Genomic DNA, 17760 nt, shown 5'->3' with positions numbered 1-17760 from the left:
ACAGGCCAGGATGCTGTTGGCCACACTAGGTACCTGGGCAGAAGCTGGCTCATGAGGCAACCACCGACACGAACAGGGGGAGACGTGTCTTAAGCTGAACATGCTGAAGAATATCTGCCAGAGTCTGATGATTTTTTATGTTATTTAGGTTTCAAAGTCAAAATACAGAGAAGTGTGGAAATACCAGATTTTATTGCTCTACAGCCTTGACTTTTGTTCCTGTGTGTTCTGATGCATTTGGAGTGGCACATTACCCTGTCCTCCTGGCAAATCCCTGACTTGCTCTGTGGAAGGGAGGAAACCAAATGGGAATAGGATTTAAGCTATGCAGACAGCAGCAGCACAGTGTTTCATGTTTCTGAGCAGAAACACACCTTCTTGGCAGACAGTATTATTGCCAGCTGTAGATGTATATATTTACGTCTAAAAACTAATTAAATTAAAAGGATGCTGCAAAAATTGCTTATATTCCTGCAGTTCGTAATGGAGTTTAGGATGGCATAAACCATGTCCTTCCTTCCTTCACCTCTTCAATCCTGTGCCAGCACAGAGTTAGTATAATCATGAATTAAATAGTGCAGGGAATTCATCAAAGTTAAAGCTAACCTGGGAGTTAAAAAATGTTTATTATACCCCAGATGAGTGTGCTTCAGCCTTATTTTTGTTCAGGGGTGACAGCGCACGTGCACAAGAGGAGATGTGGGGAGAATGAGAATGTCTAGAACTGCAGCCCCGTATGAAAAGGTTGTCACTAAACAATGCTTCTCCTGCCCCACTCCTCATTACTTACTGAACATCTTTAGTACACAATGGTATGCTCTGTTATGGAACTTTATAAGGGTATGAAACTTCATAGGTTTATAAGCATTCAATTTCAAGGTTTAGGTAGATGTGAAGGATAGTATTTTCCTCCTCTTTCAGTTTTGTTGTGTCTGAGAACATAATTACATTGGTTTATCTGTCTAAAAGTAAAAAGCATATTTGCAGCACAAGAAAAAGCTCACAGATGTTTTTATAGCATAAATAAATGAATAAATATTATTCTTATTTGTTAAACAGAAGTCAAAGAGCAGTCTGCAGAAGAGGATGCCCAAACGGAAGTGGACAGCACCAAGCAGCTAACACCAGTCCTTCAGCACTCAGTGTCCGAGGAGTCTGCATGCTCCACCGCCTCTGTGGGTGTGGAAGCTAAACCCAGGTTGGTGAGCGAGGAGGCGGGTGCTGAGTCAGGCAAAGGGCTGGGAGCCAGATAATGGGGAGCAGAGAGCTCAGGGCACAGGGCTGACATCAGCCTCAGGGCTCAAGATGGATGGCTTCATTGGCATGTAGGGAGAGCAAGGTGGAAAGCACATTCGTTGAGTGTTGGCTGCAGACTATGCTGGTAAACCCTTGAATTACAGCATATTAACTGATTCAGTTAAAACACACAAGTGATAGGAGATAAAATGTGATTACTGAAGCCTTCCTACTCAGAAGATGATGTACTAGCAAGTCCATATAAAATTATTTCTGAAGTTTCAGCTTGTATGGCTGCATTTTCAGGAACAAAGTAGAACAAATCTCTTGTCATTTCTACTGTGTTCTTCCCTATTTCAGAATTTACAATACAGAAAATGTTTGTAATCTAAAAAACTTTTTATCAGAATAAATTACCCCCAAAACCAGTGAAAGTGTTAATGACATTATTTGAGGGAAACCAGAACAAAACATCTGTGATTGCTTTTGAAAGAGTGTCACAGAATCCTAGTGCACTGCTCTGTTGAAGCCCTGATAACAGCTTTTAATCCAGCAGTGGGTCTCTACTGCTGCAGAGATTGCTGTTACCAGATGGTTAAAGGTGTAATTATATTTTGACAGATTTGGAGAGAATCGTCATCATATTTTTTTAATCCAACACAGAGCATATTTTCCATGTACAAAAAATTACTTCATCTACTTGCCACATTTATCATTTTCATGCTTTACGTGTTCACAGATTTCTTAGGTTCCAAGAGATACTTCACTTCTTACAGAGAATTTCAGTTAAATAGATGTTGTGCATATACCTGAATGAAACACACTATTCCTAATGAGGTTTTCCAAAGCTGGTATTAAATTGCAGTAAATACATAGAGGGCCTTGAGCTGAACAGCTGTTTTTGTTATTTATTTGACCCTGTTTTGGATGATTTGCAAAAGTTTTAGTGCTGTTTCATCTGCTCTCTGTTCTTCTCAAGGTTTCTTTCTTGCTGTTATCATGAATATTTGATTACAGCACTTTCTTTCACCATGAACTTGTTTCTTAAAAGCTGGACAACAGTCTCCTAAAAAAACTTTTTCTTGGTTCTGAACATCCCTTATTTGCCCTCAACTTACTTTTACTTCCAACTGAAAGTGCTGAATTCGATTAGTTGAGAAGGAAAGGCCAATAAGGCCCATTGCTTTGGCTGATCAAAGCATTAAAAAGCTAAGTACTATTAATTTTTAATTTAAATAACAGTGATCAGACACTGTGTCTCACATTTTGGAAAGAAACGTATTAGAGATCTAAGGTTTCTCTAACCCCAGGTAATTTTTGTTCCAGACTTAGATGCAGGATTGGTGTTCATTGTAGAAGTCACTGATGTCCTCATTACAAAGATGTCAAAGGTGTTATGGCACTGTCTGGAAACCTAGCAGAAGAAAGCCTCTTGGATCTGTGATTTCTTGATCAATCATCTGTGTCACTGTGGTGTGCTGACACTGTCACTGTGTTGTGCAGGGGTAGGAGGACTGGATTCTGGGTGGCTTCACTGTTCTCTTAGGAGAAAATACAACGTGTGAAATAAACGCACACTGACGTTTGGTTTTGCAGTGGTGGGAGGAAATGTATCAAGATTTATGATAGTGTGACTGCATAGAGACTTAAAACCTGTAACTCGCGGAAGTAGTTTTGAAGCTGATTTCCAAATAACTCATACTCATCAGCTTCATCTCTTTTAGTAAGCTTTTACATTCCTGTTTTATAGTGTAACTAAGTAATCCAATGAAAATATTTGTATATTTAGAAGGAACTTCAGGTGTATGAGACATGGGAGAATTAGGGAAGTACATTATAACAGACAGTGCAGAAATTGCCTGGAGCACAAAAAGAACTAAAGCCTCTACCAGAAGTAGATGCAGGTGTAGGTGGAGCTACTTTTGCATTACTTTTTCAGTCGAGTGTAAGATAATTCTGGATTTCTGTCATTGGTAGTGAAGATAAAGGAGTCAGAGAACCACAGAACACAGGGCATAAGATGAAGACTTTTACATTAATTCATTAATTTGCTGCTGAAGAATAGTTATTTTTAACATAATAGGAAATATCAGAACTAGGATGGGGATTTCACAGAATCCATAGAATGAAGGAGACCTTAATGACACCTTCCACTAGATCAGGTTGCTCAAAGCCCTGTCCAACCCGGCCTTGAACACTAATCTCCATCTACTTTCTTTCAGTTTAAACCACTCCCACTTGTTCTGTCCCTACATGCCCTTGTCAAAAGTTTCTCTCCAGCTTTCTTGTCAGTGCCTTTACACACTGGAAACTGTTCTAAGGCCTCCCTGGAGCCTTCTCTTCTCCAGGCTGAACAAGCCCAGCTTTCTCAGCCTGTCTCCATAGAAGAGGTGCTCCAGCCTTCTGTTCACCTTCATGGCCTTCTCTGGACTCAGTCCAGCAGGTCCACATCCCTCTTGTGTTGGGGACCGCAGAGCTGAATGCAGGACTGCAGGGGTGGGTCTCATTAGAGTGGAGTGGTGAATCCCTTCCCTTGACCTGCTGGTGATGCTCCTTTTGAGGCATCCCAGGATACGGTTGGCTTTCTGAGCTGTGAGCGTGTATTGCTGGGCCATGTTGAGCTTCTCGTCAGCCAACACCCCCAAGTCCTTCTCCTCAGGGTTGTTCTTAATCCAGTCTCCACCCAGCATTTATTTATGTTTGAGATGGCCCTGACCCATGTGAAGGACCTTGGACTTGGCCTTGTTGAACTTCAGAAGGTTTTATGATCTCAGTCATAGAACTGAGAGATCAGCCAAAGCTTGGCTTGTGTGGTACTTTCCTCTGGATCCTTCCTGAGACTGAGGCTAAACAAGAACATTTAAGAGAAAGGTGAGAGAGGAGATGGTCGATATTGGATTCTTTCTGAGCGGGGAGATGGGGGAGTCCAATGGAACCATTGACTGCAAATGGGATTGGGGCAGGGAATGTAATAATGGGTATAGGATTAGTGCTCAGAAACCACTGTGCTAAAAAACGTTCGAATAAACTATCTGAAAGGGGTGAGGCGTGTGTGTGTATGCACAGAAGGAATGAGTGAATTATTGACCACATGCGGGGAGGTGCAATAACATCAAGCAAAGATAAACTACCAAGCCTGGCAGTGGTAAAAGTAATGCTGCCAGCTCTTATATATCATGAGCGTCATGGGCTTTGGAGCCTTTTCCTTTGGTTGTTCCCTTTTTCTTTTTATAAGCCTTGTGAGAAGCTTCTGTCAGCCCAGGACTTATGGCTGAGTGGAATCCAGCTTCTTCGAAAGGAATCTGCTCCCTTGGTTTGTGCTGCCTGCAGAGAGCAGGGGAAGTGCAGCCCATGAGGCAGGCAAGCAGCCAGAAACTGGCTGAGCCTTACAGCAGAGCCCACTTCTACCTTCCTCCTTTGCTTCCCACATTGTCAGCTCCAAGCATTAAGAGCTAACAAGAATGGCCCAGAAGCACAATTTCGTGGAAGAACAAAACACCTTTTGATACATTTTACTTTCTACTTTCAGAGACTATAAATTGCATTAATTGCACATTTTCAGTTCTTTTGCCATAGTCATGAAGACAGAACATTCTTAAAATAAGCAGAAGCTGAGATTTTCACATAGCTTTTTTGATTTTGGTACTTTGGTCTGCTAAATATCTGCTCCTGTGAGACTGTCGCTAAAACTACAGAAAAACCCTGGCAACACACCTTCCTCTTTTCCTGCTTCACTTGTAATTGGACAAAGCACGTAATTTTCATTCCAGACCAATTGCACTATTCCCCCTTATTTTGTTGTTCCTGCTGCTAACACCAAATTCGGAGTCTGGAGAATGGGGGGTGGGGGTGCTATAGACTGTTGAAAAGAAGTAGTTGGTGAACATCTGTTGATGGTGTGAACAAAGAAAATGGTGAAAAAGCAGCAGTGAACTTCTTTATCTTTTTTTACTTTAATCTTCACAGAAAGCACTTTACAGAACTTGCAACACTCAAAAGCAATACTCGGTGGGAAAAAAGAAATTGTGGACTGGCAGAGAGATAAGATAATCTGGATGGAGTAACACTGCACTGATGGAAGGAGAAGGAGGGAGGAGTTAGATAAAACATTTAATATTATAATACATAAAAAAAATCAAGATAATAATATTTTAGGAGATACCAGTGTTAAGATTAATTCTGAGACCGATTATTTCTTTCATGCATATGTATTACAAAGCAGTTTGTAGTTTACATGAATGTTTTTCTACAAGAATTCTTTCTGCAGAGAATGGACCTTATGCACAAAGCAGGACACTTAGGAAATCATTGCAGAGTTTTGCTTTACACTTTCAGATCTAGATCAATGTAAACATTTACAGATTTTCATCTGAAGTCAGTGGTTGACTTCCATGTCTGCAAAGTGGAGATGGCATTCCTTTGTGTTACAAAAATAAATTAATAATAGTAAACTAATATTTCAGCATTATATCAATGACCAGCCTAGGCCAGAGTGAAATTACTGATTTGGTTTTCAGGGTATAATGTATATGTTGCCAGTAGGTAAAGACTTAAGACCACACTGAAAAAAGAGTTAAGTCTTTACTGGTTGTCTATCCTGTATGTTCATGCATCCACTAGGGAAATTGCCTCAAGAAGAATTTATGAAGCAATCCTACCTCAGATACTTTGGGCAGGAAGTCATCTAGTTCACCTCTTTTCCAAGGCCCATATCTACAGCAACCATTCCTGGCAGAAGTTTACATAAACTGCTCTTAAATCTTCCGATAATAAAACCTCCAGATCTTCCCTAAACAGTCCCTTCCAGTCTCTTCTTTGTTTTTACTGTTGGAAATACTTTGTTCACATCAAACCCTCACTCTCTTCATTCTGGGTTTATCCCATTACATCTTGTACCATCTGCCAAGGATAGATTTGTGCAAAAGCCTCTTGTTTTATTTCCCCAGCATGCTTTTACTCATAACAGAAACCCCAAATTTGTTCATACTTTCTTTGTAGATGTTTTCTTGAGTTCTGATTCTTCTTGCTGTTTTGAGTTTTCTCCAGATGGTCTGCATCTCTCTTGAAGCACAGAAGGCGTATAGCACAAATGGGGCCAAAGGAAAGTTTTGCAGTCAGCCTTGATCCTGCCTTTTTCTTAGGGTGAACAATTGACATTGTGACTGCAGTGCGTTTAATGCTGTCACATTGAACTTCTGCCTTGTGGGACTTGACACCTGTGATCAGTGACATTCACGACTGGAGCTTCAGCTTGCATGGACTTTTGCTCCTTGAATTAATCTGTGAAAAAGATGGTCCAACCACAGAAACTATTCTTAGCAATGCCTCCTGCCCTGTTTGAGCACGTCCCCTAGGTTTCTGGTCTCACTCTAAGACTTTCTTAAATGTTTTTAGGCAGTTTTTTGTCTCTCTCCCATCCTACTCAGGCTGTTTGTGTCCTCCTGGGTCTGTCCTGCTGCTGGCGAACAATAAGAATAGCGCTGGCAGGTCAGGGCTGTTGACTGGACGGCTTTTCTTTCCTCTGAGAGATGGCAGACAGGTGGGAGTATTCTTTGAGCAAAATTTCAAGGCTTGCAGTCTATGAGACCATGCTGAAGGACTGATAGCAGTACTAGTTACACAGTGTCCCACAGAGATCAAGCTTACAAGTGGATGGGATGCCTACTTTGTCACAGGTTTGCACAGTTACATATTCATCACAGGCAATTGTGAGAGTCTTGGATCTTAAGTTCTGTCCCAGTGTTTAGTGATATGGTGTCCTCTCTCGTTTTCCCCCAAATGCTACCTTTTCCTTTATCTTCTTGTCTCCCGACTTTCTTTGCCAGGCTCTTACAATTTTTCATGTTGTTGACTCCTCATCATATTCCCATTCTCTTTACTTTTGTAATCCTAGTCCCCCCTCATTAGTTCTAATTACTGTTTCAGTGTCCACTCAGCTGAGGTTTCTTCTTGTTTGGCTTTTTAGCTGGTCTGCATTTTCGTTTCCTCCATGTCCAGTGGCTCCTAGGCAGGTGTTTGTGACATAGTATTCCTTCTTGCCCCTTTCTTCATTTTCTTGCTCACTTCCCTTGTCAGTTGTGGCAGTGTTCTCTTCCTGCATTCTTTGTGATCTGTATTACTCCCCACAGTCAACTGCCCCATTTCTCCATCACTTTACATTTCCCTCACACAGGAAGCCCGCTGTCTGGCCCTGCTTGTTCATTCATCATTCCTTCCTTTGCTTCCATTTCACAACTCTTGGAAAGTACAGGCAATTTAAATGGCAAAATCTGGACTTGCAGCATCCCAAAGTCGTAGTTGTGGAGATGATCCCTGTGAATGTGTCTAACCTTTGAATTAGATGTTCGCTCACGGGGTAAGGATGGTGCATATGGAGTCTGCTTGCACATAGGGACTGAGAATGGAGTGTGCTTAGTGAAGAGAGAATTTTTGAGCTTGTGGCTTCGATGTGCTAAAGCTTTGCTTGAGCACATGTGGTCTGCTTGGTGAGGTTAGAAACTTTTAGAGAAATGAGTGTGGACTGATTTCCATAGGGTTACAGAAAGTGTATTTGAACTTCAGAAATGCATGTAGTAAAACTTGAAGAGTTTTGCAGAACAGCAGAAAGGTTGATCAGAGATCTGCAGTACCTTACAGTTACCTAGAACCCCTGAGTCTGTAGAAGAGATTGGAGGAACAGGATAAAAAATTTAACATCATAGGTGGCATGGGGAAGGTATCCTGACTGTGAAGTTTCTTTTAATGCAGGAAGCTGAAAGTCATCAAATGAAACTTTTAAGGGTTAGATGCAAAGTCAAAGGAGGTGAGTCTTTGCACAGCAGATAGTTGTCTTGAGTAACATTGAAGTCCTTGATGAGGGATGTTGTGGATTGCTGAAAATGTGAGGTCAAGAGCAGACTGGTCAAAAGAAATGGAGAATTACTAAATATTTAGGAATCACAGCTCATACAGGGAAGCCCTGAACTGAAAGTACTGGGACACATGGATAGTATCATATGTTTGCCCTGCTCTTTAATATCCCCTGTGCATCTGCTTATCCTATTTCTAACACTGACCATACAGGGCCAGGTGGACCTTTAATCTGACCCAGCAAAGTTCTGACTAAAGAGCCCCACTCTGTTGTATTTCATGTATTCTCTAAACATGCTTCTGAAGAAAAAATATGAAGTTTAAATTATGCAGAACAGAGTACTTTTTAATTCCCTGAACAATTTTGATGATGCTTTCTTGAAAGCCTGCTATTTCAAGGCAGTATATGGTATATCTTAAATTTCAGATATTTTCAGATAGTAAGACCTTTTTTAGTATTTGGATGAAGTTGCCTCCTGAGAGGTGCTTCCACCTCTGCAAGGTTTACACAGTTTTGGTGTGATCTCTGTTGTCTTGCCAAAAGAGGAGATTTGGCTTTGGATGACTGTCCTTTTTGGGCAGAAAGGCACACTGAAGATACAGGCACAGTACTTTCTGTTCTTTGGGTTTTATCACTCAGAGGTTAAATCACCTCTCAAAATTGTGTGGTGTATCACATTCCAGGTACACTCACAGTTGCATTCAATATGGAAGTTTTGTTTGAGAGTACGAATCTGTTCAGGTGGAAATTAAAGAATGATTTCTACATGGCCTTGGAGTAATCCTAAATTCACTTTATTCAGCTCTGGCATTCTGGTAACCTCGCCTGCATTTAGGGCATGTGAAATTCTAGCTGAGCTTTAAACATTAAAATAAAAATGTCATTAAAATGTGTTGGTTTGGTGGTGGTGTTTGGAGGGTAATGTTTTCTTTCTCTCAAATGAGAAGAGTTTCATTAAGTTGATTATTTGGCTGTAGAATTCCAGCTGTGCCGCTTTGAAAAAACTGGAAAGCAATTATTGTCTAATGCAGTTTAATTGCTTTGTGCAAATAAAGTTTAAAAATTCTGTACCTGAAGTTCATATGAACTCCCGCCCTCCTTTTCTGGAAGGAATTGTACTGCGTAAGTTAAATATTCCTGTAAAATATACCCCCCCTACTCCACTATAATGAGACCGAATCTGCTGTGCTGTATTCAGCTCTGGGGCCCCCAGCACAAGGACGTGGACCCTGACTGGATGCCTGCCCCATCCCATGTGTTTGAGGCCAGGTTGGATGGGCTTTGCGCAGCCTAGTCTAGTGTGAGGTGTCCCTGCCCATGGCAGGGGGTTGGAACTGGATGACCTTTAAGGTCCCTTCCAACCTAAACCATCCTGTGATGCTGTGGAATAGTGTCAAGCCACTTAAAAAATTCCAAGTTGTTCTGTGATTCAGTTTCCTACTGGGAGGAGAATGCTTTCCATGTCAAACACTGAAATACAACTTGCAGCTTAGAAGTTTTGTGTCTTTCTCTTTGTGGTATCCCCATGTTGCACTTTGCATCCTCCTCTGTCCTTAGTATCATTCGTTCAGAAGGGTGATTTATTGGGTTGCTAAGCCTGTAGCAGTGGAAAGTTTTTATGCATTGTGTAATGAGCTTTCTTGGTCGGTTCCTTTCAAGCTTCTTCAATATTGAGATCCAGATAATTACAAGATATTTAGATGAAGCTGAAAAGCTTAATCTAAACCCCTGAGTTTTAGAATAACTTCACCTCTGTGTATATCTCACATATATTAGAATTCACACTGATACAGACTCCCAGCGTTGTTTGAAGCCAGGTCCTGATTAGAGTTTCCAGAATGATGGGGTGGTGCATCTCCACTAAGGAGAAAACCAATTTACTCTTTGACTAACACAACGTAAAATGAGAGTGAAGGCAAAGCAGTTTGTGCATTAGCACAACTTGGCATAGTGGAATAAATAGTGGGTCCCCTGTAGTGTTTAATTCAGCCTTTTAACATATATTGAAACTACTAACAGAATTAGGTGGGAGAAGAATTCTCAAGGCCAATTTTTATCAGTCTGCTTTGGTAATCAGAGGAAACGATGCACTGAAGTTGTGTTTTGCTCCCAAATATGTAATTTCATTGTGCTGAGCTTAATTTTAATTGTGAAAAATAGATGTTAAAACCAGTTTAATTTCCTGTAACAACTTCACCCATGCAAATTATATTTTACAAAAATAATCTGTTGCTGTTTCCTGTTTAAACAGCAGCAATGACCACTGCTTTTAATGAGACTGATTGAAAAGGTGAATGTACAGTGAAACCTCTTATAATGGGTTTCCCAAGTTAGGCTGGGAGGGATTTGAGAAAAGGTAGGGGGAGAGCATCTCTTGAGCTGAATACATGAGTTTGTATTTCTCCTGCTGCAGACAGCTTCTGTTCATCTCTGGAGGATGCTTGGTTTTCCCTTGTGCATGTCCTCCTGACAGAAGGGGGACCTTTATCCAGCTGCCAGATTTTCTTGACTCTACTTGCTTCACCATTTAGTACTGAAAGGGTTGTATAAATTCAAGTGTCTTGGCAATAGACATGCTCAACATAGGCCACTTGCTGTCTTTTTTGGCATTCAGTCGTACAGGGATGCTGGAGGCATGGGAGGAGGTCATTCCTATGAAAATGAGGAAGGGAAGTTTATTCCCCCAGCCTTATACACAGAGTTGTGGGTGGATGGCAGTGCCCCATATCATTGCAGACTGCCATGCCTTCTACCCAGGTATGAAAAATAGGCAGGAGAGTGAGAATGTCACATCTGATACTGTTGAGGGTCGCACAAGCTCATGTAGACCAGTCTGGAGATTTCCACCAGCTGCACAGCATGGTACTCTAGCAGACACAAGTGTAGGTCTGTGAGATAAAGGACACTGCATAAAACCTTCAATGTTTATGTAGGTCAATCAGTACATGGGCTTGTTATCAAAGAGCCTTGGCTGACACAGGATACCCCAGTGCCATTTCCCAATGCAGAAGGATCCAGGAGGGGCTTCTGCTTCCTCTTGGGAGTATAACTACTGTGGCACTTGGTGTGCTTGAAGTGTTGGTAATCCTGATGGTCAGCCTTAGCTCTGTTCAAAAAAGGTTTGGGGACTGTAAATTTTACCTTCATTGTCTGACTCAATATTTGCAAGCAAACCAGAAAATATTTCTCTGGCTGTAAATTAATATTGTGCAACTAGTTGCCTGATGCTTCATGTGTGGAAATGGGCTCCTTTCAACGGGAAAGTCTGTGTTTTAGGATGAGTTCTAATGACTGTACACTGTCGGTCAAGTAAACAGTGACCATTCTTCCCCCTTCCTCCAGGACTAGCTGGCTGATGGGCATTTTGTTTTCCTTTGTCAGGCTGTGGACTGGGGAGGGTTGTAGCATCTTAGATTCTTGCCAGGGAGTTGAGTAAATTCTGCATGAGAAAGAGGCAGTGACCAGGCAACTCAGTGAAATAAGAACTTGTAGATCTTGGCAGTGGTGCTGCAGCCATTTTCTTCTATGTGTTTCTTGTTATCAAGGTCATTTTTCTAACCATATCCAAGTCTGGATATCCTCTTATGTCTTGGTAGGAACAGATATGGTCTTCAGACATTATTATTGCCTGTAACTGCATCCCCTAACCCCAGTTGTATGTCTGGTTTGATCTCAATGTGTTTTTTTTCTCTGCATTATGTATTAAGATTTGTGTGCATACAGATGTATGAAATCCTGTGGGATGAGGTATGATATATAAGCACCTACTAGTGATAAACCACCTGTGGAATTTTAATCCTATATGAAAAAATAGTATTTAGAATCTTAGAATGGTTTGGGTTGGAAAGGACCTTACAGCTCATCTGGTTCTAACCTCCTGCCATGTGCAGGGATGCCTCACACTAGACTATGTCACTCAAGGCTATGTCTAACCTGGCCTTGAACACTGCGAGGGATGGAGCGTTTACCACTTCTCTGCAACCCATTCCGATGCCTTACCACCCTCACAGTAAAGAATTTCTTCTTTATATCTAACCTGAAACCTATTTGTTCTGGGAATGTTTAGAAATTAAGTTGAAGTTGCAGGTAATGATAAATTTACATTTTGGTTTGGCACATTGTAGATACATCTTAAATGGAGTATTGGTGAGCTTTCTCTTTCTTTTTTTCCTTAGTAGCATATAAAAAGATACGTGACACATCGTCGCTTGCTTGTTATCCCATTTTGAATTAGCCTGTTCTGAAAATATGCTAATTACGGTAACAGATCTAGGGTTTGATCTTAAGAGTTGCCAGTATCTCAATTTCGTTATCTTCAATATGAGAGCTCTTCTTGCACCACAGATTTAGATCCTCTAATTGCATATTGACATATGGAAAGTAGATTTGTAAGTACTTTCTGCAATCCTCAGATGATAGGAATAAAAAACTCTACCTTCTGCCCATACAGACATAACTTAAAATATTTACTGAGCACTTCAACCTAAAAGGCTAACGTGATGGAAATGGCCACTTTGTACTGTGTGATAGATGAGTACCGTGATGTGCTAGGAAGTGAAGGGCCATGGCTTTCCTGTGGCTCTCTCCTAGCATCCATCCAGATGTTAGGCAAGCAGTACACTGCCCCTAGTTGTTTCTAGATATTTGGGTAGCTAATACATTTGAAGCCCCTCTGCTTACCCTCCCTGGAAGGTGTAAAACCCGTTTCTCTGCCTTATCTTCTCCCACCTCTGTCTCAGCCCCACAGACTCTTGGCAGTAGTCTGGGAATGTTCTGCTGCTCCTGTCTTCAACTCGTGCATCTGTGTGTTCACAAACCTTTAGTGAAGGGTTCCCCAGCCCCCTCCCTGCAGTGAGCACTTGCTTCAGCTGCTGTCCCCAGCTTTGCTGGAGCAGGAGCAGTAGCACAAACCATATGATTCTTGACAGCTTCGCAGCTGTCCGCACCACGCTGCAGAGTAGCTGTGAAACTCGCTGCTCCTGTTGTTTCACTTCACTCTGCCTGCAGAAAGCTACTGCTGGAAATTGTGATACCAGAGCTGCCTCACAGGCTCCAGAAATATCTGCTTTACTCCTGTGTTCCTTTTTTGAATCATACTGCTTTAAAAGTTAGTTTATTTTTACATTTAATTACTGTTTCATGTTTCTTTTCTATAAACATTAACATCATTGCTTATTTGCTATGATTTCACTTTAAGGATCTTTGTTTATTTAGTTGTAATTATCCTTGAGTCTTTTAATGAGCAGTGATAGTCTGTCCTAACAGGATATATGAATAATTATTTATTCTACTGTGGATAATCTTGTGTTTGTAACTAGTCTAATTTATATACCATGGTGCTGCCTGTTTAAATCTCTTAAGTCTCCTCACAAGTCTCTGTAGCCTCAACTAACATAAATAGCTTTGCTTTCCCTTCTTACAAACTGTGCCTACAAGGCCAGATCAGGTTTCGCTGGTTGTCTAGTCGTTATATTCTCTGACATATAAATAATAATCTATTTGTTGCTCTGTCACGTTGAAAACCAGCTTTAAGATAGACCTATGTGCTGTTTATCTGTAACTACTCATTTTCCCTCGTTCTTATGCCACGTTTATCCATATTTTCTCTGCACCCTTTTATTTTTGGGTACCTTTTCACTGAAGATTTCTGGGACATGACAGACATTTGCCATCAGCTCTGGGGTTTGTTGTGCTGGTTCACACCGGTCCTGTGTTCAGGCAGGAGCAGCAATGGATATGCGACTGCAGCCATGAGTATGGGGGTGAATGCTTCCCAGCTGCACTATGATAGGGTATTAATCTGACTAGCATGAATGGGGGACCTATTTTACCTGCCCATCAATCTGCATGTCCCCAGAGGTTTGTGTGCCATAGGGAAAGTGCCATCCTACCTACAGAGCATAAAAGTATTTGGCTTCATTGTGGGCTCATGACATGGTGCTCCCTTCCTTAACATCTGACTGTCTGGTACTGCTAGTACTGTAATAGTAAAGCAGTTCAAAGACACTTTACATACCCACTTGTATTTTCTTTCTTGGGTTTTTCTTTCCCTGCTAGGGTTGCTCTGCAGCAAGGGCAAAAAGACCCATCCCAGAGTATACTAAACCAAATCTAAGGGTAAATGTTCTGGTTCAGAACTTTCCTTTTCTACTTTGACCTTTTTCTGTTGTGGCTTTTGTCTCACCTGGCTGAAAAGTACAGGCACTCTTCCCCCCCACCCCCAAATTTAGTGGTTATTATACAGGAGATTAACTTTAAAGTTTTCTCTTCCTCCCACCTTACTTCTCTCCACTCATCCACCCAACACAGAGTGTGCCAAACCCAAATGTGCCACCTTGGAGATGCACTGAAATGAATTTAATTGGGAACCAAGCAAAACCAAGCCTCTATTCCCTGAGGCATCTTTTTGGGGTCTTAGGGGCATAAATATGAGGAAAACAGAACTGCTCATTTAAGCATAAAAAAGTGTTAAATGGCCTTCTTTTAATGCAAGCTGCATTAGTTGCAGAACTTCACATTTGAAGTTTGTGGATATGTTTATTATAGAAATATTTTTCAGTAGCTTCCATATGATGTGACACAAGGAGTGCTGTCAGAGCTGTCATTTCAGTGCTGTTGCTATGTTCTGCATGTTAAAACATAATTGCAAATGGCACAAGGGATATTGTTGCGGTCACAGTTCTGTAAATATAAATTCCCTCTAGTAAAACTTTTCGGTATCATTTTGATTTTAAATATTGAAGTAAACAAGGATATTTGGATTTGTGTATGTTGTAAGCCCTGGTATGTGGGACTGTAGCCATTGCTCTGAGATTGTCATTGTTCCTTTTTTTACCCCCATGTTTCATTAAACCTTTTGGTGTATAGTATTTGTACACTGCGTTACACATAAATGTATGTGCTTACAGAACGATATAACCGTGTTCAAAAAGACAGAGCTTTGCCTTTTCCATGATGGCAACACTGAGTTTTTTTAATGGGTGTGAGGTGTTAATCGACTTCTTCCTCCCATTCTTTTTTTCTCCACCCCCCCTTCCAATGCCTTTTAGCAAGCATGTGTCTAGAGATACAGAACTTTTGAACAAAAAAGGTTATAATAATAATTTGAATACATGTGGGGGTTTTTGTTTTGTTAATCGCACACTTTTTGTTAACAAAAAAGTTCTTTTAATATAACTTTACATTAGCTGGAAATAGTGTTCTTCAGTGCTGAGCTTTGATACCTGACAGGACTTTGGGAGCTTTTATTTATTTATTTAATAATATATAGAATTAAAGTTGCTCTTTGGTATACCCTGTGCTGTTTCCTCCCCCAAAAGAAATAATTATCTTCCCTTTTACAGCGAACAACTCTGCGCCTTTTGTTACTGTGGAGAACGGAGCTCATTAGGACAAGGAGACTTAAAACAATTCAGTCCAACTCCTGGGTATGTTATCCCATGGAAAACCCAGCCTTTAAGTAAGAGTGAAGCCAGCGACAGCCCCGATGGAGCTTGTGAGAGAACTCCAAGGCAAAACTCAGTGCCACGCAAACAGAGAGGACAGAAGAAGTAAGTCCATTCTACAATAAATATTGGGGGTTTGTTTTGTTTTGGATGAAGCTCAGGAAGCATATTTACAGATCCTGTACTGCAATACTCAAATAACTTGTGAAAATGTGGGTCATCAACATTAGTCATTGTGGGCGATGGGACCCAACATACAAGCTGTATAGCAATAGCTGGCTCTTCCGTATCATCTGCTCCTGCAGTTGGAGTAAAAGTATATACAAGAGCAGAATCATAGAATGGTTTGGAAGGACTTTAAAGCTCACTCAGTTCTAACCCCCTGCCATGGGCAGGGACACCTTCCACTAGACCAGGTTGCTCCAAGCTGTGTCCAACCTGGCCTTGAACACTGCCAGGGATGGGGCAGCCACAACTTCCTTGGGCAGCAGTGGCCTTCTGACACTTGATACGTTTTGTGGACTGGATTTAGAAGCCCCTGCCCACCTTGTTGGAGGTTTTAATCCCCCCCTCCAGAGCTGGCTCTTGTGTGGCATGGTGGTGTTGCAGGCACACAGCACGTGTTTCCTCCCCTGCAGAAATTTGGATCATTGGCATGTTTCCCACCGGGGCAGTTCTAGCCGTTGAAGGGCAGCATCCCGAGTCCTCTGGGGTTAGTTCCACCTTTCCGGAGCTCCGAAAGCCAGCAGGGATGCACACAGCTCCGCAGCGAAGTTTAGTGCAACACACGGCATGTCTGGCAATGGCGCTTGAGGTGTGCCGGATCGGAGAAACACCTTTCTACCTCAGCCCGCACTCGCTCCTACCCTGGGTACTGAGTTCTGCCCCCACGGGGGGTGCTGGCCCCGCGGGTGCGTTCACCGCAGCCTGTGAACGCTTGGCCGAGGCCTTGCGGCCCCGAGGGAAGCGGGGCTGCGGCGGGCGCCAGGCGCGCTGGAGCCCGGGGATTGGCTGCGGGCGCGGAGCCGCCGCCAGCCCGCGGGGCCCGGCCGAGGCACAGGAACAATGACGGGGGCGGCGGTGGCCGCGCCCGCCCGTGAGGCGGGGCCGCCTGAGGGGCCGCTGAGCCTCAGAGCTGACCAGAATGGTTAATTACAGTGTTTAATTAACGCGTGTTCATTTAGCTCTGATGTGTTTGAAATTCAGCGCTAGGGATGGGCTTACTGCTGGGGAGTTCAGTGTGGTTTGTACTTGCTGGTGTTGCTCAGGTACACAGCCTGTGTTTACGTAGTATGTCGGTGTTGTAAAAATGCACACTGTGTGACGCCGATATGAACAAAAAATCTCATTTTTTAGCTAATAAAACTGCCTCTCCGCAGACAGTTACTCTCTTTTGTAGGCACGTGGAATACTATTTGCAAAAAGGCTAAGTACAGAAGATTGGGATAAGGTGGAGAGTATTTTCATCAGCGTGAATTTGCAGAGTAGATTGGGATGTTCTTTGGTTGGTTTAATCTTTTGAGAAAGCTTTCATGTTAATACCAATGACAACTGGGGTTTAGTGTTTTTGCTTAATGTTCCTGTGAACTCCTGTGTTTTGAATAACAGTTCGATGTTAGAGGTGGCTCCACTGGATACTGGTGATGTCTAGGAACTGGGTTTGCTGAGCAGAATGGGTTAATGCAGGGCTTCATTATGGGGAGTTTTAATGTTGGCAGTGTCAGAGCTAACAGGTTTTGGTGTTCAGCTTCTGTCATGACACGGGTCGTGAAGATAGCATGTAATAACTGAAAACTTTTGAGGTTTCCTGGGTGGTGCAAGGGGGATGCTGCTTTTTTCTCCCAAAGGTTTTTTTCACAATTTTTTGAATGTCATTGCTGAAGTAAAGCATGTGTAGTTTTCAGGAAGGCACGGTTATCCCAGGTAAAAATCCCAGTGCTTACTGTATCTCTTGGCTTATTGGCAGTGGATCGTCTTTCACCATCTATTTTTAGAGGTCAGAAGCAGGAGAGCACTCAGGAAAGAGAGGTGGTTTTGTGCTGTCTCAGTTCCAGAAACTGTGAAGTACCAGCAAACTCATACATCTGATTTATTAATGTGGGAGAATAACAAATTTCAAAGAACCTTAACAGAAACTGCAGCACCACCTTTGCTGCCAGTTGTTGAAGGATCAGAGATCAGATGTCTTCTATCAGTAAGCCTAATGCACATTCTTAGATGTCCAAGATA

The 17760-nt window shown here is 42.1% G+C and overlaps 1 protein-coding gene across 1 annotated transcript in view; it reads left to right on the top strand.

Annotated features, from left to right (window-relative positions):
* KMT2C (lysine methyltransferase 2C) overlaps window positions 1–17760 on the top strand; it is a 192100-nt gene that overhangs the window by 58495 nt on the left and 115845 nt on the right. Inside the window, exons 3-4 of the mRNA XM_031049774.2 lie at window positions 1060–1198; window positions 15430–15636. Coding sequence (XP_030905634.2) covers window positions 1060–1198; window positions 15430–15636 — 346 coding nt within the window. The remainder of the gene's footprint in view (window positions 1–1059; window positions 1199–15429; window positions 15637–17760) is intronic.

This window comes from Melopsittacus undulatus, chromosome 1, assembly GCF_012275295.1.
Source record: "Melopsittacus undulatus isolate bMelUnd1 chromosome 1, bMelUnd1.mat.Z, whole genome shotgun sequence".
NCBI lineage: Eukaryota > Metazoa > Chordata > Aves > Psittaciformes > Psittaculidae > Melopsittacus > Melopsittacus undulatus.
This window is presented reverse-complemented; position numbering and strand designations above follow the sequence as displayed.